Genomic DNA, 21,103 nt, shown 5'->3' with positions numbered 1-21,103 from the left:
TACAGGCAGTCTTAATGCCTCTGGTCTCTTCCTCTTCAGGTAGGATTACTACCTGAATTGTCTCTATATTTCTCTTTACAAAAAAAAAAAAAAAAAAAAAAAAAGAAAGAAAGAAAGAAAGAAAGAAAGAAAGAAAGAAAGAAAGAAAGAAAGAAAGAAAGAAAGATAAAGAAAAAAAAAATCTCAAGGACCCTACATTCAAGTCCAAGTGCTTTGATCTTAGGTTCAGAGCTCTCCTTAACCTGATTATATCTCTGCAACATTATTTCCTGTATCTGCTTCAAGCCAACCCTTCTTTCTGGGCAGGTCAGTACCTTCCCGGTACCCCAAACAGGCCCATTTCTATCTTTGTCTCTTTCCTCAGGCTGCCTGGATCCTCTTCCCCACTCAGACTAGGAAATATGACATCTATCCTTCAAGTCACCACAGATTCTCACTCCTTTATAAGAAGGCCTCCCTAAACCCAGCTCACACTGACTCTCCCTCCCCTGAACTCCTTAAACTCCTTAGTGTTCTGTTTCAAGACACATAATCATATTCTTTCTCATTCTTGTAACTAATTGTACCACCATCATGCCTCGTTTGTCCAGAAAGAATGGAAGTCCTCTCAGGGCCTGGGGACAGGTCTCTTCTGGGAACTTTTCTCCCTCACAGTATAGTCTACTAAAGGGACTTAAGAGAGTGCTCCAGGATCTTGGGAGGTAGTGCTGGAGGGAATCACAAAAGTGGACAAGTAAGAAAGCATGATATGAAACTCAACAAGCCTCTGTTCATTTCACTCCTAGAAGCTCATAATTCCTGCCCTGTTCTGGAGTTTCTGTGGGTCTTATAAGAGATAGAGAATCTCCAAAGAAGCTCCTCTTCCCCCTCATGCATGTTTGGCTCAAATGATACCTGAAAGGCCTCTCTGAGGGCCTGGGCCTGTTCCCTGGTACGATTGTCCTGCCAGGGCCGGCCTGTAGATCGTGTGGGCCCTGCACGAAGACTCTCCCCGAAGACGTCCAGGTAAAAGAAGACATAATCCCCATTGGTCAGGTTCTCCCTCTGGGCCTGAAGTAGGATTTCATGCAGCATCTCCAGAGGGCCACAGATATACACAACTAGGAACGGGTACAAGACAGAGGGACATTCTGAGAAAGTCCCCAAACAGCCTCTTCTCTGAACCATCTGCACTTCCATCTTTAGCAAGGAAGAAAGTGCCCTAACCTATCAACCACCCAACATATGCTCCCCATCCCTTCCCCCGGGAGTCTATGTCATAAGGACCCTCAGGCCTTATGGACCATCTGGCAGAGGTCAGAGTCTGACTCCAGACCCCAGAGGAAGGGAGCTATCAGCTGTAAGCCCCTCCTCTTCACAGAGCTCTTGATTGTTGCACCCCACCCAGCCCTCCTCACTGCCCTGCTCTGCCCTGCCTTCCCCTAGCCTCAAAGGCACTGACATCTCAAAATTTCTCTCAGTGTCAGCTTTTCCCTGTCTTTCCCAAACAAATCTGCTAAACCCAAAGGTTCATTTATGGAGTCCTCACTCCTTTTCTGCCACCAAGGGGTCTTGGTGTCCCAATCTCATAAGTCTCTGCTCACAGATGGACACACATTCACTACTCGAGCACTAATTTCATACTGCTCCCCAAATTCAATTCCCCCGCAATCCCACATTCTTCCCTGATGCAGGATTCACTTCTCATTCAATCTTAAATCTTATCCCTTGTTTACATCTGCCTGTGCCGTCCATGGGCCCCCCTAATATAATGCCTCAACCTTCTCACAGGTGCTCTGTCCACAAGTGCTTCTCGACCCCAACCACCATGTACAGTTCCTCCATGCCCACCTCCATCTACAATTCCCCAGCGCTGAGCTCCAGGGATCCAGCGACCCTCCTCCCCTGACCCTCAGATAGCCTGGGCCACACTCACTGCGCCCGTTGGCCCGGATGAAGTGGGTGGCCTGCTCAGGACCCCCTGGCTCACGGGCATACACCTGGTGCTGCACACTGAGGTTGCTGCCCTGCAGGGCCTCAAAGACGCCCTCGATGGTGAAGTAGTGAGGCCGGTCATCTGTGCGAGCATCCAGATACAGCAAGGCAGCACGGGCAGTCCAATTGAAGTGCCCGTGTAATGTCACTACAAACTCACCCAGCTTGGGAGCAGAGGGGCCAGTGCGCACCAGGGTACGATAATGCTCATTCTTAGCTGCAAAACCAGAGGCCACAGCACCGGCAGTCAGCAGGGGGAGACGCCAATGTGAGGCAAAGCGGGCCACAGAGGCAGCAGGGTACACGCAACCGGGGCCCAACAGAAGATCGGGGTCATGGTACAGCTTGAGGTCCACAGCGCGCAGCGGTGCCAGGTACTCAGAGCAGGCGCCATCTAGTTCAGAGCTGACAAACCTCAGGTCCACGGGCAGTGCCCGACCCAGCGCCTCCACAGCTAGTGCCACAGCAGGACCCACGCGTGGCCAGGCCCAGGCATAGCTCAGGTTGTGTTCTGGTAGCACTACCGCCAGCGTCAGGTTCCGCGCCCCGGGAGGACGCACCCCACCTGCCAGGGCTGCCACCAACAGCAGGAGTGATGGCAGTGCCATGGGGAGAAAGCAGCAGCCCCCCCGCCCCCAGAACCTGGCGCCACTCTGGCCTACCAGGGAGGCACAAGCACCACCCAGCCTGGGACCTGGGGAAGATGGCCAGGAAGAGAAGTGAGGAGAAGCTAGGTAGGCTGGGATACAGAAAGTGGTGGGGATGGGAGAGGAGCAGATGGCAGGAAGCCCCCCGGGGATGGGTGAGGAAGGAGTGGGTCTACCAGCCTGGGGCAAGGACTGAGGGCTGAGTTGGGTGGCAGGAAAAGGGAGGGACCCAGGGGGCCTGCGACAGGGATGGGGACAGTGAGAGGTGGAGAAGCCTGATAAAGCTGAGAAGGAAAAGTGGGACGGGGTGGGGGTGGGGGGGAGGCTGGTACAAAGGAAAGGCCTGGGGGTACCTCACCGCTGAAGGGGCTAGGAGGAGGGCTGAGGGCTGCGGAAAGGAGGACCAAGGGGGCAAGGTGGGAGGGGGCCCGCGCCGCCCAAGGACTGGGACCATGGGCGGGCGGGGAGCGAAGCGAGGCCTGGGCCGGAGGAGAGGGAAAGGCAGGGGTAAATCTCCCTGTGAAGGCTTCTCCTGAAGCTCCTGCTTGGACTAACGGGCCCAGGGCGCCGGTCCCATCCGGAGCTGCGGCGGCCCCGCCCGTGTCCCAGCTCCTCTGTGCTCCGCTCCTCCTGGGCCCGGGCGGCCGCCGCTGCCGGCGCTTCCTCCCGCCCCCCGCCTGGGCCCCCAGGCGCGCCGCTAGTCCAGGTCAGGTCGCCGCGGCCCGGCCCGTCTCCGCTCGCTGCGCCGGCGGCGGCGGCCGAGTGTGACTCCCCGGGCAGGCCGCCCGCGCCCGCGCCCGCCCCCGCCCCCGCCCCGCGCCTACCCCGCCCCCGCCCCCGCGGCCCCTCCTCCTCCCCCTCCCGCCCCACCCTCTGGCGCCTGCTGTCTCCCCCCCCACCCCCTACCCCGGCGCCCGGGGACGTCCCAGGTCTCCAACCCATCCAGGGACAGCTCAGGGGCTCCGCGCTAGGGCCTGGCAGGCAGGCGAGGTTCCCGGGCGCCCGCTCACTTCAAGGGCCTACTTCTGTCTCCCCCAAGCCCCGGCCCGCTCCGCCACTCTCTCCCCATCTTGCACAGGGCCGCGAGCCCAGAACTTCTCTTCTCCCCACTCGCACATCCCGCTGTTCTTAGAGTCCCCTCTCCACTCCCCTGAGTCCCTCCAACGCTCCCGTCTCCAGGAAGCAGTCAGGAATCCCCAAATGTTTGGTATCCTCACTTGTTCTCCACCTAGTAAACCAGAGCACCCTTCTCATTGCCAGGAACCTCTCACTCCTTCACCAGGAACACATGCCTGCTACCTGGAAGACTGACGCCTCCAGGACCAAGGGACTCCGATGACTGATTTTGCCTGAGCCCTTACAAAGCCCATGGGTTGGTCTCCTTCTTCCTTAGACCTCAGCCCTCCAACCTCCCTCTTCCTTCCCCATGCTCCCTTCTGGGCCCTCCCATGCCCTCAGAGGCCCACCATAGCCTGCTGGGCCTCTACCACACCATCTGCTCCAGGGACCCAGCCCAGGAACAGCCTCCCCTCTTTGTCTCCCTGCACAGCCCAGGCTTGCACCTGATAACAGCTCATGGGCTGACTAAGCAGAACATTTCCCCGCCAATGGAAGCCCACTGTATCCCCCTTGGGTTCCATCCTGCTCCCAAGCCTACAACCTAGAAGGCTCTCCCCAGATACCCCCATCTGGCATGCCAATCTGATCCTGAGAACAGCTTATGAGGGATGATATCATGGTTGCTGGGAGGGGCTGCTATAGGACCTTGGGGAGTTTCTCTCAAATTGTCATAAAGGAGATGTACATAAATCTATTCTCCTCCCCCTTCAGAGAGCCACAGTTTGTCTCCCCCTCCAACCCTCTTCTCCGGAAACCACAGTGCCAAGAAACTGAGAGCTCCAAGAGTAGAGGGAGGGGTGTAGGTGTGCAGAGAGGAGGGGCCTAGTTTCTTTGAGATGAAGGCGACACCTAGTGGTTTTGGGGGGAAATTAAGGACAATGACATTTTATTCTTAGGTGTTTATATATCTTTATTGAACACTAGCTGACTTGCACACGCTGTAGGGGTGAAAATAAGAGAAGCTGAATAATTCAGCCCTTACCTTGGAGGAGCATGTAGTTGGCATCCATGGGGCACAGAGGCCAAAGGCAAGCTCCCCAACATCTCTTGCCCCAAGTGCAGTAGAAATGGAAGCCTTAGGACTTCTTTAACACAGAGGGATGATAACTCCAATTTCAGCTCCTGATACTGTTAGTAAAAAGGAATTTTGTCCTATCCGAGCAAGGAAGAGAAGGACAACACAGTCAAAAGGGTGTTGGGATAACCTGATAAAGACATGGTTCAAACTTCAGATCACATCAATCAAATGATATGTTTAAGCAACTACACACTGCTTAGTAAGTGAATCCATCACACAATCTCTGCCAAAATCACCAAATTTCAGGGCTAGGATGAATCTTATAAATATATTGTTCAACCCCTTTATTTAAAGATAACTGAAAACCAGGGTCCCAGGCTGGCTCAGTTGATAGAGCATGCAACTCTTGATCTAGGGGTTGTGAGTTCAAGCCCCGGGTTGGCCACAAAGCCTACTGAGAAAAAAAAGATAACAGAAAACAAAATCCCAGAGAAGGAAGCCATTCCTCCCCAAGATGGCTTTTTAATATCAGAGACTGAATCCAGGTAAGACTCTGTATAGATACTCTCTAAGGTAGGGCTCTGTATAAATACCTTACTAACTCACAAACATACTGTATGAAGCCATGCTTTTAGGATAATGACCACCAAAGACCCAGACAAGTCTTTCTGGAATACCTGTAGCTGCTGTGCCGACAAATACAACTGTTGCCCAAACTCCCAGACAAGTTCAGTTACATGATATGTCATTATTCTGAATATTAAGGGCAACTCTAAATTATGTTAGGGATTAAACTCTCAATCATCTTGCCCTCTTCCTTCCGACTGGCCACTAATACTAGAAAGCAGAAAAGGGCAGGGAAATAAAAGTTAATTACTTAATGCAGTTTCTTATTAACATCCAGTAAACGGTTTTTGTTTTTTTCCTTTTTGAGGGGAGACTGAAAATACTATATAAATGAGAACTTTGGTTATCTATGTATGCCCATTATCCAAGTGATCACTGCTTTCATTGATGGGGATGATAAGATTTTGGCTATATTTGGCAACCACACTGTACTTCAAAGAAAACCTGAGAAATCTGAAGGCCCTGCTAGCCTGAGCAGCACCCAGCCAGGCTCCACCTTTCTTTCTCTCTGCCAGGTTAGTATGGCCTCCTACTACTTCACAGACATCACCTATAATTTCTTCTAGATAGGGCCAGCCCAAACACCGCATTTTTAATCCAGAACTAAACTGCCAAGCATCAGATCAGCTAGCTGCTAGAAGCTGCTGTGGTTTTCAAACTGCCTTCTTCCTTAGTGGGAAAAAAACTCCTACCTCCAGTCATACTCAGGCCAAAGGAGGCTCAAGACCCTTGCTGAGTTCTGGGGCCACCATGGGATTTGGACTCACGCTAATCCTCTCCATGGCAGGCCCTGATGCCCCAAACTGACTTCCAGTTCAGCACTGAGCAGCTTTACAACTTACCTGATTTCACAGTTAACTCTGGACCTTCAGGTTTGCTCCACACCAGACCACACCTCCAGACCCGAGGGATTCCAACTAAACAAAAACAAAAACAAAGCAAGACAAAACAAAAACTACACACCTGCCAGTCTTCTTTCTGCTTGACTGACCTGATCTGCAGAAAAGGGCTTTAACTAAAGGTGAAACTTTCTCCTGCACACCAGACAGACAGGTCCAAAGTAATCTGCCAACAGAGGGCAGAGAACAGCCATGGAAAGTAGGATAAAATAAGGCAGAAAAGATACATTTCAAATGCAGCATTTCAATAAAGGGAGAGGAAGAAGCCGTGTAAAAAGAGAAACACAGTGAAACATATTGAAGGCAAACAGCGTTTACAAAAATTCTGCATTTTTCTTTTAGCCCCAGTGAGGAAGAGATAGAAGCCTGAAAATAGGTGAAACCCCACTGTTGCTCCTCTCTGCCTCCCTATTTCCCTCATGCTCTGGACAGCGGTGCACAATATGGTTCTAGAACCTCAGGTCCAGTTCACCTTCTCATAATATTCTATATCCTTGAAGAGTGGCTATATATTGTTTAAAGGATCAAGGGTTTGGGGGCAGCCCGGGTGGCTCAGCAGTTTAGCTCCATCTTCGGCCCAGGGCCTGATCCTGGAGTCCTGGGATCGAGTCCCACGTGGGGCTCCCTGCAATGGTGCCTGCTTCTCCCTCTGCCTGTGTCTCTGCCTCTCTCTCTGTGTCTCTCATGAATAAATAAATAAAATATTTTCAAAAAAAAAGGATCAAGGGTTTTTACTTTTAATTTACACATCATTTTCTTTTATACGTTAAAAAGGTTTTGAATTTAAAATATTTTCTTTTGGGGCGCCTGGGTGGCTCAGCAGTTGAGCGTCTGCCTTGGGCTCAGGTCATGATCCTGGGGTCCTGGGATCGAGTCGTACATTGGGCTTCCCACAAGGAGCCTGCTTTTCCCTCTTCCTATGTCTCTGCCGTCTCTGTGTTTCTCATGAATAAATAAATAAGTAGAGAGAGAGGGAGAGAGAGAGAGAGCATACAAGCAGGGGGAGCAGCAGACAAAGGGAGAGGGAGAAGCAGACTCCCTTCTGAGCAAGGAGCCCGATACGGGGCTCAATCCCAGGACCCTGAGATCATGACCTGAGCTGAAGGCAAATGCTTGACTGACTGGGCCACCCGAGTGCCCCTGAGTTTAAAATATTTTCAAATCAGATCTCAGCTTCTAACTTAGCTGTCTAAATATGTATTCTGAAAGTTGATCTGGTACCATACTCTGAGGCCCAGAAACACCAATTTTGTGAAAAGACAGTCCACATGGGTGGTTTTCCTGTGGATTCCTGAGAAGTTTAAGAATGGTCAGGAGAAGCAACTGTATATGTTTATGATGATTTAAGCTTCAGGTGAACCTATTTTCTCACTCACCTACTCCATCAAAGCCTGGTCCAACACCCCTGTGCATTCCCAGTGGTTTCCGTTGCTCTTCCACACATGGCCTGTTTTCACAGGTATGTATACTGCTTTCCCTATGTTCCTAATACTACCCTTAACTATTTTTTTAAAGATTTTTTAAAATTTATTTATTCATGAGAAACACAGAGAGAGAGAGAGAGAGAGAGGCAGAGGCACAGGCAGAGGGAGAAGCAGGCTCCATTCAGGGAGCCAACGTGGGACTCGATCCCGGGACTCCAGGATCGCGCCCTGGGCCGAAGGCAGTGCTAAACCGCTGAGCCACCCAGACTGCCCACCACCCTTCACTATTATTACTAACCCCGGTAATTACTTACCTACCACTCGTTTAGGAGCACCTGATAACATAAAGTTTCAGATTTAATATTCTCTATTATATTTATCTCTCCATTCCACTTAAAAATCTACTTTCTTCTCAAATTCTTTCACTGAGAAAAAGAGGCACACATTCCCTCCCCCACTAATATGTCACATAAAAAGAAGTAAAGGAAGGGTGCTTGGAGAGCTCAGTCGGTTAAGCATCCAACTCCTGGTTTCAGCTCAGGTCATGATCTCAAAGTCCTGGGATGGAGCCTTGTATCAGGCTCCATGCTCTGCAGGGAGTCTGCTTTAAATTTTCTTTCTCCCTCTCCTTCTGCCCCTCCCCGCCATCACTCTTTCTCTCTCTCTCTCTCTCTCTCTCTCTCTCTCTTTCTCTCTCTTTCTCACATGAAAAATAAATCTTAAAAAAAAAAAAGAAGCAGCAGCAAAGGAAACATGACCACAACAGTTTCTAAAGAATGGAAATGTATTAATCAATTTTAAATCTTTTGGTCTACTTAGAATTTCTTAGAGAAGCCAAAGACTGGGAAGAGGAGGAGGAGAAATCTGAAACAGGATCTGACAAAACTGTACTCTTCTTGAATGGCTGCAGTATGTCATGAAAAATAAAAAGAGTAGCTGGCTGTGGCAATCGTAGAATTGAGTGGCAGACAGACTACAAACAGGAAGACCATTCAGAGGCTCCTGGAGAAGTGCCTGACCTAGGATGATGGAGAGAAACAACAGGACTTGGTGGCAGACTAGTCCCACAGAATGAAGAGGAAGGAGTCAAAGATTACTCTAAGGCTGTGGAAGGAGGGGAAGTTGTGGGGAGAGCAGGGGTGGGGGGCAAGAGGGTCACACAGGCAAAGGCCAGCAGAAAATGTAAATGTGAGAAGCAGCTGGATGGGAATTTGCCAACTATGAAGCCCCTGCTCATCTAACATGGATGCCCCCGCTCTGGGATGGAGCCTAGAGTTGTCAGCTGTCACAATTTTTTCCTCAGACTGTTGCAACAGCCTCTGTGACAACTCTCTAGGCCTCCAGTCTCACCTCTCTCCAAGCCATCTTCCACAATGTGCTCAGATTCCAAAGCGACCTTTTGAAACAAAAATCTAATTATGTCACTTCTCTGCTTAAAATCCTTAAATGGTTCCCCATGGAAGATGTGTTTTTTGGACTGTTATATTTAGCATCAAAACTCGTCCTTCAAACACAGATTTAAATGTAAAACAAATGAAGCCCAGCTGCTCCAGATGCAATAGCAGAGGCAGACCCAGACCCCCATGCTCCCTGCTCTTAGTGCCTTCTCAGACAGAGCCTCCAAGCCTCTGGACCTCTACCCTTCAAACAATGGTGGGGGGAGCACAGATTTTCCTAAATATATGTATATGAGATGGTTTCAAGGAATCCACTTCCAGATCCTCATCTTCCATATGTACTCTTTCCTAAAACTGATCTGGCAAGGAATGACCTTGTGCTCATACAGACCTCCCACTTTATAAAATAGAGCCATGTCCCTTGCTCATGCAAACGCTAATTATGATGAATTGTTCTAGGGGGTGAAAACGGATGGGACACCAAGCAAAGGGATATATAAATGAAAACATTGATCTAGGAAAACTTTTATTTTTTTTTAAAGATTTTATTTATTTATTCATGAGAGACTCAGAGAGAGAGAGAGAGAGAGAGAGAGAGGCAGAGACACAGGCAGAGGGAGAAGCAGGCTCCATGCAAGGAGCCCGATGTGGGACTTGATCCCGGGACTCCAGGATAACGCCCTGGGCCAAAGGCAGGCGCCAAACCGCTGAGCCACTCAGGGATCCCTAGGAAAACTTTTAAAGATGAATCAAGGTGCCTTAAATTAATAGGGCTTCCTGCCTTTTCCCATCGTATAACTATTAAGAGTAAAACACCATTGGTAATGGGATGTTTAGGGGTACCCTGGGTGACGCAGTTGATTAAGTGTCTGACTCAGTTTTAGCTCAGTTCGTAATCAAGCCCCAAGCCCCACATTGTGCTTGGCACTCAGTGCAGAGTTTGCTAAAGACTCTCCATCTTCCTCTGCCCCTCCCCTCCATTAAATAAATAAATCTTTAAAGAAAGAAAAAGAAAAAGGAAGTGGCATGTTTAGCCCAGGCTGGGATTCATTAGCCAAAGGAAGATACATTAGTGACATTTTGCAAAAGTAAATGAAATACACTAAAATAATTGGATTTTACTGTATATAAATTATACCCCAGTACCTTGGCCTAAAACAAATAAACCAGGGCGCCTGGGTAGCTCAGTGAGTTAAGTGTCTGCCTTCCACTCAGGTCATGATGTCAGGGTCCTGGGATGGAGCCCCATGTCAGGATTCTTGCTCAGAGAGGAGCCTGCTTCTCCCTCTGCCTCTGCCTGCCGCCCTCTCTCTCTCTCTCACTCTCTGTCAAATAAATAAAATATTTTAAAAACTAAACAAAACAACACATAAGCCAAAAAAAATGTAACTGGAAAGTTCTGCAGACTACAAAAAAAAAATCAAATACACTAAACAAAAGCCATGGGTAAACAGTTAAGTAACTCAGTATTTCATGTGCTTTGTTTATAAGATAGCTAAAAGTCTACTTTATCGAATTGCCATGAGATATCTGTTACAATTACAGTCAATTCTCAGTTCATTCCAACTTGTAAAATAATCACTATTTTACATCTCCTATTAACAATATATAAAGGTAAGCTTGGATTATCAATGTGAGATTTCAACTTAAAATTGTGCAAAGGGGTTACTATTATTTTAGGGAGCTCATGAGCAAAAAATTAGAGGTCTGTGGCTCAAAATAACACTCTGAGGGGCACCTGGCTGGCTCACTCAGAAGAGCATGTGACTCTTGACCTCAGGGTCATGAGTTCAGGCCCCATGCTGGGCATGGAGTCTACTTTTAAAAATAAAGTAAAATAAAATAAATAACACTTTGAAAATCATTTGCTACATAGTGACTCTTGATCCTATCAGATGTCAGTCTCCCTTCTGGCTAATAAATATTTTAAATAACAGCACCTTTACTAATCTAAAATGAAATTCATAGATAATATAAGCTATCTACACACATAATTTCAAAACACTAATAAAACATCCTGTGATATAAAACAGAAATAAAAGACAAGAGCTGGTAGTAAAATAATAGGTATTTTAATACATAAGTGATTGGACAAGACAAGACTTATGATAGAAGACTCAAGGAAGCACTCAGATGTTTGCACCTAATTATAAGGAATAAGTAAATAAGGATTTAAGAGAAGATCAGAAGCCATTCCATTAAAAACAACAACACTAGATTAAAAACCAGTGTTAGGATAAGTAATAATAGACCAAATTTATTTATATATGATACCCTACACAAATGTTTGGTAGAATGTTTGAGAATCATGCAGAACTCAGGAGATCTAAATCATGCAGAATTCAGGGCTTTTGACAACCAATATGTATTGCCAGCCATTGAAGCGCAAAGACTGACAAGATAAAATTCCTTCTCTTGTGGAATACATGACCCACTGCATAGGTAGAAAAGTAAATACCTGCTTTAAAACGATATTCTTAATTATGTGGATCTGTTCTCACACTGAAGTCTAGCATCTGTGGCTTCAACTACTAAAAGGCCAGTAGCACCCACCTCCCATCACTACAGCAGTGAAAAATGTCCTACGAATGATGAAAATGCCCCTCCAAGAGCAGTACCACTGCTGTTAAGAACTGCTGGCTTACAGGATAGAGAATAAGCTCATTAGTCCATCAGATCTGGTGCCAGCTTTTCTTCCCAGCTTTCTCAGCAGCCACAGTGCCTTCTAAACATACAGAACTATTTGTAGTTCCCATGGGCCACATTAGTCCATGCCCATGGTTCTTCCAACAGCCTGAAATGTCCTCTCTTTCCTTGCCTTCTGACTAACCACTCATCTTTGAGGCCTTTTAGGCCACATTTCATAACCTTTACATTGCCTTTAAAGCAGGTAGTTACTTTCTACCTACCCCACTAGACTGAATTCTATGAGGGGAACAATTCTATCATGTTTAATCTTTGTACCTTAACACCAGCAATACATTTTAATGTCATATAAATGAGGGCATCTGGGTGGCTCAGTCGGTTAAGCATTTTACTTTGGCTCAGGTCATGGTCTGGAGATCCTGGGATCAAGCCCCAAATCAGGGAGTCTGCTTATCTCTCTGCCTCTCCCCCTGCTCATGCCCTCCCTCTCTCCCTCTCCTTCTCTCTCTCTCAAAGAAATAAAATCTTTTTTTAAAAGATTTTATTTATTCATGATAGACACAGAGAAAGGCAGAGACACAGGCAGAGGGAGAAGCAGGCTCCCCTCCAAGGAGCCGGACGTGGGACTCGATCCCAGGTCTCCAGGATCACACCCCAGGCCAAAGGTGGTGCTAAACCGCTGAGCCACTGGGGCTGCCCCAGAAATAAAATCTCTTTAAAAAAATAGATGTCATACAAATGTTTTATCAATCAATAAACAAGGGATGCCTGAGTGGCTCCGCGGTTGAGCGTCTGCCTTCTGGCTCAGAGTGTGATCCTGGAGTCCCCGAATCGAGTCCTGCATCGGGCTCCCTGCATGGGAGAACCCTCTGCCTATGTCTCTGCCTCTCTCTCTGTGTCTCTCATGAATAAATAAATGAAATCTTTTAAGTAAATAAATAAACAAACAAACAAGAGTATAGGGACACCTGGGTGGCTGAGTGATTGAGCATCTGCCTTCAGCTCAGGGCGTGATCCCAGGATCCAGGATTGAGTCCCACATCAGGCTCTCTACAAGGAGCCTACTTCTCCCTCTGCCTATGTCTCTGTCTCTCTCTCTCTCTCTCTGTCTCATGAATAAATAAATAAATCTTAAAAAAATAAAATAAAATAAAATAAAATAAAATAAAATAAAATAAAAGAGTATAGATGAAGGGTTTCACTTTACAAGAAAAGGAATCATTTCCTCTGAGACTGCAGGGAGAGATGGAGTAATGGATTCAAAGACGTAATTAGTGATAGATATATTTAACTTCCTTGTCCAGCATTGAACTCAGTAGGCCATAAACATAACCTCCCACGCTATCACAGTCTTGATCTGTGCCATGACAAATGTTTCCTTTTCACTCACCAGCATGGACAGATTCTATAACTCTCTGTTCCCTTTTGATTTTGTAAAAATTCAATCCAGGGATGCCTGGGTGGCTCAGTGGTTGAGCATCTGCCTTTGGCTCAGGGAGTGATCCCAAAGTTCCGGGATCGAGTCCCACATTGGCATCCCTGCATGGAACCTACTTCTCCCTCTGCCTAGGTCTCTGCCTTCTCTCTGTGTCTCTCATGAATAAATAAGGAAAGAAAGAAAGAAAGAAAGAAAGAAAGAAAGAAAGAAAGAAAGAAAGAAAGAAAGAAAGAAAGAAAGAAAGCCAAGCCAATCTGACTGGTTTAAAAGCCCATCTCAGGTCCGGTGAGAACTCATCTCCTCCTCTTTTCCAGCCCACACTTGAGCTGTGGCTTAAGGAACCTGAAGTTGAAAGGGGAGTATGGTCCTTTCTATGGAAGGATTCAACTCAATATCTTTTACAATATGCTGAAATGAATGAAAGATAATAAGAAATAAACAGCTCTGTTGCATTCCTAAATGAGGAGGCAGGGTCACCTTCTGAGTGAGACAAAGAACCAGGAGTTAAAAATTCAGCAGAGTAAAGAAGACAGACACAGACTATGGATAGAACATCAGATACAAGCCATGGATAATTTCTCCCCAATTAAAAAAAAAGGCACATATACATATTACACACAAAATTTTGCACATCATTTTAGGGGTACATGGATCCAGAATCTCCTAAAACATCTGAGGGGGCCAAAGGACCCCCAATTAACAAGTTTTAGACTAAGAGAAAGCAAACAGGAAGGTAACAGCTCATTGTTTGTAGGAAGGAGTGGTATTCATGCAAGTAAAGCAAATGCTGGAAGTTCAGGCATTTAAGGACATGCATACACTCAGAAGTAGTCCATGCCAGACGCCAGTCTTCTAAACGCAATGTTTAATCCAAATCATTCTGATTGCTTAACACTATTCAACTTAGTTTTCAGTATCATGCCATGATGCATCCTTCTATATAGTAAATATAACAAATAATTGGGGAACTTCAAGAAAAAGGACCAGCTATTCGATCATACCTTAAAATATAGTTGTTAGACTAGGCATCAGTAATACCGATTGCCTCCCCAAGGGGAATGAGGTATCTAAAGGACAAGATGGATGGATTTTTTTCATTATATGTCATTTTCTATTTCTTTAATTTTGTCCCATGTGCAAGTATCACTCATTCAAAAACTTTAGTTGATAACTAGTCATAAACAAATAAATATAAAAAATAGGGACACCTGGATGGCTCAGCGGTTGGGCACCTGCCTTCGGCTTGGGTCGTGATCCCGGGATCTGGGATCGGATCCCACATCAGGCTCCTGCAGGGAACCTGCTTCTCCCTCTGCCTGTCTCTGCCTCTCTCTCTCTGTGTGTCTCTCATGAATCAATCAATAAATCTTTTTAAAAAGTATAAAAAGTATTGATATACGGTGTTTGATACTTTAAATGTTTTAAAGGAAGGTAATGGAATATCAAAGAGAAAGATGGCATTTCCTTAAATAGATAAATCCAAATAATATGAGTCCCTCATAACTTCACTAGGAATATTTAAAATATTAGAGGGTGAAAAAAATAAATAAAAATAAAATAAAATAAAATATTTTTAGAGGGTGAAATGGGGACATCAGAGCTGCTGTAGATTAAATGTTTGTGTCCTCCCAAATTTGTATGTTGAAATCCTAACCTCCAAAGTATTAACAAGTGTGGTCTCTGGCAGGTGATTAGGTCATGAGAGTGAGCCCTTATGAGTGAGATTAGTGCCTTCACTAAATAAACTCCGAAGAGCTCCTTCACCCATGTGAGGACACAACAAAAAGATTACTCTCTATGAGGAAGCAGGCCCTCACCAGACACACAATCTGCTGGCACATTTATCTTGGACTTCCCAGCTTCCAAAACAGTGAGAAACACATTTTTGTTGTTTATAAGCCACCCAGTCTATGGTGGTTTGTTACAGCAGGCTGAATGAATTAAGAAAAGAGCTAAGAGGTTTTTTCTGAAAAACAGTAACTTGGGGCAAAAAGATAATGAAGTATTATTGAAAAGTGTAATCCAATATTAGCAGATCTTAGAGTTAGGACTAGAAAAGTTTCAAGAAATGGGTACTTAAAAAAAAAAAAAACTCGCCAAACATGATTTAGATAAATTTAAAAGCAAAGTTTAGATTGGTTGGGGTATCTCTGGCCCAAGAATAAAGTCATGAAAGCAATATGATTTTTCATAAAGCAAATCTTGACCAAACACAGGACAAGATGAACCGTAAGGCTGATTTGGACTCTTTCTCAAGGACTGAGCCCGATTATTAAAACACATAAGTACATACATACACAGTCGGATGAGAATAGGGCTCTAAAAACAAGTGTGATGTGTACGACTACAAGACTTCCATGTGAGTAGATGAGCCTGTCATTGTTCTCAAGCACCTGCTAGGTCCCTGAAAGAGAAAAATGGAGTGGTAATGTGATGCCAGCTTCTCCAGCCAAATGACAGCTGAGAACATCTCTCATCAACTATTGAGAGTAACTAACTAAACCACCTAACAAAAAGGTCACAGAAGGTTGCCCATCATCTGAGTTTCAGAAGAAAAGAACCCTAATGTTTTTCTTTCAAAACTAAGCTTTCCACTAGCCTGACAGGGGTCAAATAAACAGATTCCAGGATCCTCAGACTAAAACTTACTTATAAGGAAAATAAATGTAAATGTACTTATTAATAAATTGTAAAGCATTGTATAAGTGTTATTATGGCAATTATTAGGGATGTTTCCTACCCAAACATGAACTAGACCCCACCATCAGCAGTTTGAGACAGGTGAAATGTTTTAAAAGAATGACTTTGGTTTTATAATATTGTACAGAGGTTTTCAGCTTTTCATCCCTTCATTGCAAAGTCTGAGAATAGGAGCCGGTCAGTGGCACATGACCAAAAGAGTTTAGAAACTATTAGGTTTAGTTCATGTATAACAAATATTTGTTGAGGGGCCTTCAGAAGATACAAAGTTAAGTCAGAATATATTTCCCTGCCTCATCTACCCTTAAGGAGGAAGAGACAAAAGCCCATTTATGCAGCAAAGTGATTCCGCGATTCTGTGAGGTAGTGATGGATATACATCTTCCCACTCGCACTGGCTGGCTGACCCACCCCAGTCGGTCTTTGCTCTGTTTCTTATCCAGTCCCCTCGTCTCCCTCTCCAGTGAGGCTGACACAGGCTGAGTCCCTGTGGAATTCAGTTCATGAGAGGCATTGGCAGAAAACGAGAATCGGAAGGAAGCCAGAAACCAAAATGCTCTTCCCCTTCTCCCTCCGTCTTGGCTCGCATCTCTGACAGAAGTTGTGTTGACACCGATGGATCCAGCTGCCCTAGGCTGGCCCTCCAAAGTTCCAGCTTCTCACTTACCCTGGCCTCTGGGCCTCCTCCCCTTGTTCCTTCTGCTTAAGGACAACAGAAGATTCCTGCTGTTGTGAACCTCTGGATTGCCTCACCTTCCTTTGAATGGCTTCTCAACTCTTCCTTCACTTTTATGGCTAATTCTCTGGAAGTAATTCCCTCTGGTATAAACACTAAAGTGATTTCTCTTTTCCTAGCTGGACCTTAAATGTGGCAACTAAATAAAAAATGAATTTACTTGTATGGAGAGCAAAGACCCTGATTCCAAAATCTGCTAAATTCAAAGCTGACTCCTATTGGTATAAGTCCAAGTGAGTTATGCAGAGAAACACAGAGAAAGAACTGATTTTCCTCTTTTCCCAAGAGAACACAGGAGAAGAAAAGAGTTTTGGGAAATGAGAGATATGGGAGCATTATGGGTTTCCACTTTCCTGTCCTCAGGATAATATGGGGAAGGAGCTGCTGACAAGGACAAAGACATAATTGAATCCCTCCTTAAAATCTGAGATGAGTCAAAGAATAGACCTGCATAGAGCCAGTTTAAGACCTTCAGAAACCTAAAACATTGAAAGATTATGGTACTCTATCCCCTCTCCCAAAAAAATGAAAATCAATCCCTTACATTTACAATGTAAGTATAAATAAGTATAACAAATTCTGATTTTTTCCCCAAAGTAATTACTTTTGCATTTTAAAAAATACATTAAAATCTTATCTGAATCTGTTCGATAGCCCTGCTTTGCTGGCACTCTAAGCACACCCTTTGTCTGCCCATTGGGTCATCTAGTAGTTAGTCTGTGCAGCCTGCCTGTCCAAAGCTCCCGGGGCCAGCCTCTCCAGGATAGCACATCATATGTTTCTATGGGGGTGCAGAGTGCTGGAGGCTGTCACCTGAGGACCCAGGAGTGGAGTAAAGGGACTCTTCAGTTCACATGGGCCCAGGGGGAGCTATGGGCTTTAGAAGGGAAAGTGAGCTGGTATGCCAACCCTAAGAGTCTCTGAAAGAGCAAGAGGGACGCGCAGGGGTCACTGGCTGGTGGTAAGGTTTACAGTGGATGTATTTCCAAGGGGTTATCCATGTACGGGAAAAGCTAATGCACCATCCATCAAAGTCATCATCCATCAAAACAACCCCTGGCCATCATCTTCTTAGAGCCAACTGTAGGGGAGGGGAGAGCATGACAAGCTGTGGCAGAGAGAGGAAACAACTGAAACCAATAACGAGGGTACAAGCCTTCCCTATAAGGACCTGGCTGTGTACAAGTTCTGACAGATAGAACCAAATAGGCAGGGAAAAGGCAGAAAGCCCAGAGATGGAGCTTTGAGCTAGACTGGGAGTTATAAATCATCTTAGCTTCCACATGAGCGCATGTGCGCACACACACACACACCACTGAACTGAACCAAATATACTGGAAAGAGCACCAAATTCTCCTCTGTCAGTGGGGGGAAACATCAGTTTTAAAAGTAAAAGTTAAAATCTCTGCGTTTCCAAGTCTGTGACTATGCAATTATGTATTTATCCACTTCATGATTTTAGCTTGTGTCAGAGGTCGATAATGCCTACATTTCTATCTCCAGCTTTACTTGCCTTCATGCTTAGGAGATTCCTTCCGCCAAGGATGCCCTCCCCATTCCCATCCCATATTTCACATATTCGAATCGTAATACTTCAAGGTCTGATTCAAGTGCTGCCTTCTGCAGATAATTATCTTTTACTTGAACCCTCACAGTGTTTTATCTGCCTCTCTTCCAAGGAGGCTTTCACATTTTGCCTCATATAGGAGCAATATGGGTATATCTCCTTCTTCCTGCTAGCAGTAAGCTACTTAAAAACAAAAGACATGTTTTATTCATCTTTGGATTTCCTTAGCACTTACAGTATTTGTTGATAGGAAAAACACTATACTTCAGAGTCTAGATGATTACTCCTACGATGATGTCTTTAAAAACTGTTCCTGAGGGGCAGCCTGCGTGGCTCAGTTGGTTGAATGGCCAGCTCTTGGTTTCAGTTCAGGTCATGATCTCAGAGCCCTGGGATCAAACCCTGCATCAAGCTCTGTGCTTGGCGTGGAGTCTGCTGAAGATTAGGCTCCTCTCCTTCCACTCCTCCTGTTTGTGCTCTCTCTCTTTAAAATAAAAATAAACAAAATCTTTTTAAAAAATAAAATAAGAACTGTTCCTGCAACTTCACTTTTGATGCTCCCTCCCATCAGTTTAACAGTCACACAAGAAAATCAACCTCGCCAATAATTATTGCTAATATTTATTGTGTGCCATATGCCAACTACTGGGCCATGAACTTTGCATCTAGTATCTCATTTAATCTTCCTAACAATCCTCAAAGACAGGTACTATTATAGTGTCCATTTGGTAAAGACACTGAGGCCTAGAGATGTTAACCCATTGCCCAAGACTACCCAGTAAGTGACGGAAGTGGAATACAACTACTTCAGAGTCACATCCACATTCAATCAAAAACAATATTATGCAGACTGTTCATTTACTTCATTAAATCAATTCAGAATAATTTTTAGCTTTTTAAATAAAATTTATCTTCAAAGAATAAGTATTTACCACAAGTATATTTACCACATGCATATATTTTTATAGTGTCTATAATATTGAAACAATGAAGGATTATTTTTTCTAAAAAAAGAATTTTTAGAAATAATGTCTAATTTTAGCAAGTGCAAGTATACAGGAAAATGATACTCTCATACACAGCCAGTGGGAGTACAATGTGGTACAACTTCAATAATGAATATAATTTTTAATTCTTATTTTATTTTTTTGAAAATTTTGTTTATTTATTCATGAGAGACACAGAGACAGAGGCAGAGACAGAGGCAGAAAGAGAACCAGGCTCCCTGCAGGGAGCCTGATGTGGAACTCAATCCTAGGATCCCAGGATCATGATCTGAGCCAAAGGCAGATGCTTATAACCACTGAGCCACCCAGGTGCCCCTGTTTTACTTTATTTTCAAAGATTTGTTTATTTATTTATTTATTTATTTATTTATTTATTTATTTATTTATTTATGAGAGAGAGTGAGACAGAGGGACAGGGAGGGAGAATCTGAAGCAGACTCCACACTGAGCACAGAGCCCAATGTGGGGCTTGATCCCCAACCACAAGATCATGACCAAGCCAAAACCAAAAGTCTGATGCCCAGCTGACTGAGCCACCTAGGTGCTCCCCACCATTTTTAAAAATAGGCGCTACACCCAATGTGGACCTTGAACTCATTACCCTGAGATCAAGAGTTACATGCTCTACTAACTGAGCCAGCCAGGTGCCCCTAAATCTGATGATACAACTTCAGAGAGCAACCTGGAAATCTCCATCAAATGCCTTTAAAATATTTTTTTACCAAAGTGAATACATACATACATATACACATACATAAATAATAAATAAATAAAATATTTTTACCATTAACCTATCAAATCCACTTCAAGAATTTAGCTAAAGAAAACTATTATAGATTTAGCCTCAAAGATATCCAACACAGCACTATTCATAATAATAAAACATCAGGAAAGATCTAAATTTCTAATAATGGGGCACTGTATAATTAAACTGTGTTACATTCATACATTAAAATCTGAGCAGCCCATTGCATATTATTTCAGATATATGATATCAACGGTTGTTCACCAGATATCACTAAGTGAAGACAGAATGTTGAACCATGTATGGAATGAGCCCAGTTTCATTAAAAATACACACACAGAGGCGCCTGGGTGGCTCAGTGGTTTAGCGCCTGCCTTTGGCCCCAGGGCATGATCCTGGAGTCCCAGGATCGGGTCCCAAATCAGGCTCCCTGCATGGAGCCTGATTCTCCCTCTGCCTATGTCTCTACCTCTCTGTGTCTCTCATGGATAAATAAATAAAATCTTAAACACACACACACAGAGTAGAAACCTGGAATAGTATAAATCAAAGTGTTGAGAAATGCTATCTTTTGGGGATAGTATGGTTTAGAATTTTATATTTAACCGTGTTTTCTTTTTAAAATATTTTTAAAAGATTTTATTGATTTATTTATTTGAGAGACAGAGTGTGTGCAAGAGAGCAAGCATGAACAGGGGGAAGGGCAGAGGGAGAGGGAGAAGCAGATTCCCCACTGAGCTGGGAGCCCAACATGGGGCTTGATCCCAGGACTCTGAAATCGTGACGTGAGCTGAAGGCAGACACTTAACTGACTAAGCCACGTAGGCACCCCTATATAACTGTATTTTCAATTATATGTATTACTTTTGTGATAAAAAACTATGAGATTTTTTTTAAAGGTATCAGAGATGAAACGATACCAAAAGATTTTAAGAAGACTACTTTTTTTGAGAGAAACAGAGAGAGAGAATCTTAAACAGACTCTATGCTCAGCATGGAGCCCAACAAGGGGCTCGATCTCACAACCTTGAGATCATGATCTGAGCTGAAATCGAGTTGGTTGCTCAACTGACTGACCCACCCAGGCGCCCCCAAGAGATTTTTTTAAATCTCACTGAAATAAGTCTGTAGTTACCATTTAACAAATATATCAGTCAAA

General features: G+C 44.6%; 1 protein-coding gene and 1 long non-coding RNA gene across 7 annotated transcripts in view; both read right to left on the bottom strand.

The window, feature by feature from the left end:
* NPR2 (natriuretic peptide receptor 2) overlaps positions 1–3,298 on the bottom strand; it is an 18,824-nt gene extending 15,526 nt beyond the window's left edge. For 2 of the 6 annotated variants that reach the window (XM_038552783.1, XM_038552785.1), the window contains exons 1-2: positions 1,916–3,297; positions 895–1,100 (exon numbers count right to left, since the gene is read on the bottom strand). In XM_038552783.1, the coding sequence (XP_038408711.1) occupies positions 895–1,100; positions 1,916–2,582 (873 nt within the window). In that variant the 5' untranslated portion in view covers positions 2,583–3,297. Of the gene's footprint in view, positions 1–894; positions 1,101–1,915 lie in introns of all 6 variants that reach the window. The other 4 variants (XM_038552787.1, XM_038552784.1, XM_038552788.1 and 1 more) reach the window with 4 other exon arrangements.
* Positions 3,299–4,644: 1,346 nt separating this feature from the next.
* On the bottom strand, positions 4,645–18,637 carry LOC119876818. The gene is made up of 3 exons (XR_005366997.1): positions 18,428–18,637; positions 6,228–6,302; positions 4,645–4,892 (listed from the first exon to the last, which is right to left on the bottom strand). It is a non-coding gene; the product is annotated as an uncharacterized LOC119876818 (long non-coding RNA).
* Positions 18,638–21,103: the final 2,466 nt, after the last annotated feature.

This window comes from Canis lupus, chromosome 11 (genome assembly GCF_011100685.1).
Source record: "Canis lupus familiaris isolate Mischka breed German Shepherd chromosome 11, alternate assembly UU_Cfam_GSD_1.0, whole genome shotgun sequence".
NCBI lineage: Eukaryota > Metazoa > Chordata > Mammalia > Carnivora > Canidae > Canis > Canis lupus.
Note: the sequence above shows the minus strand (reverse complement) of the source record. Positions and strands in the feature narration are given on the sequence as shown.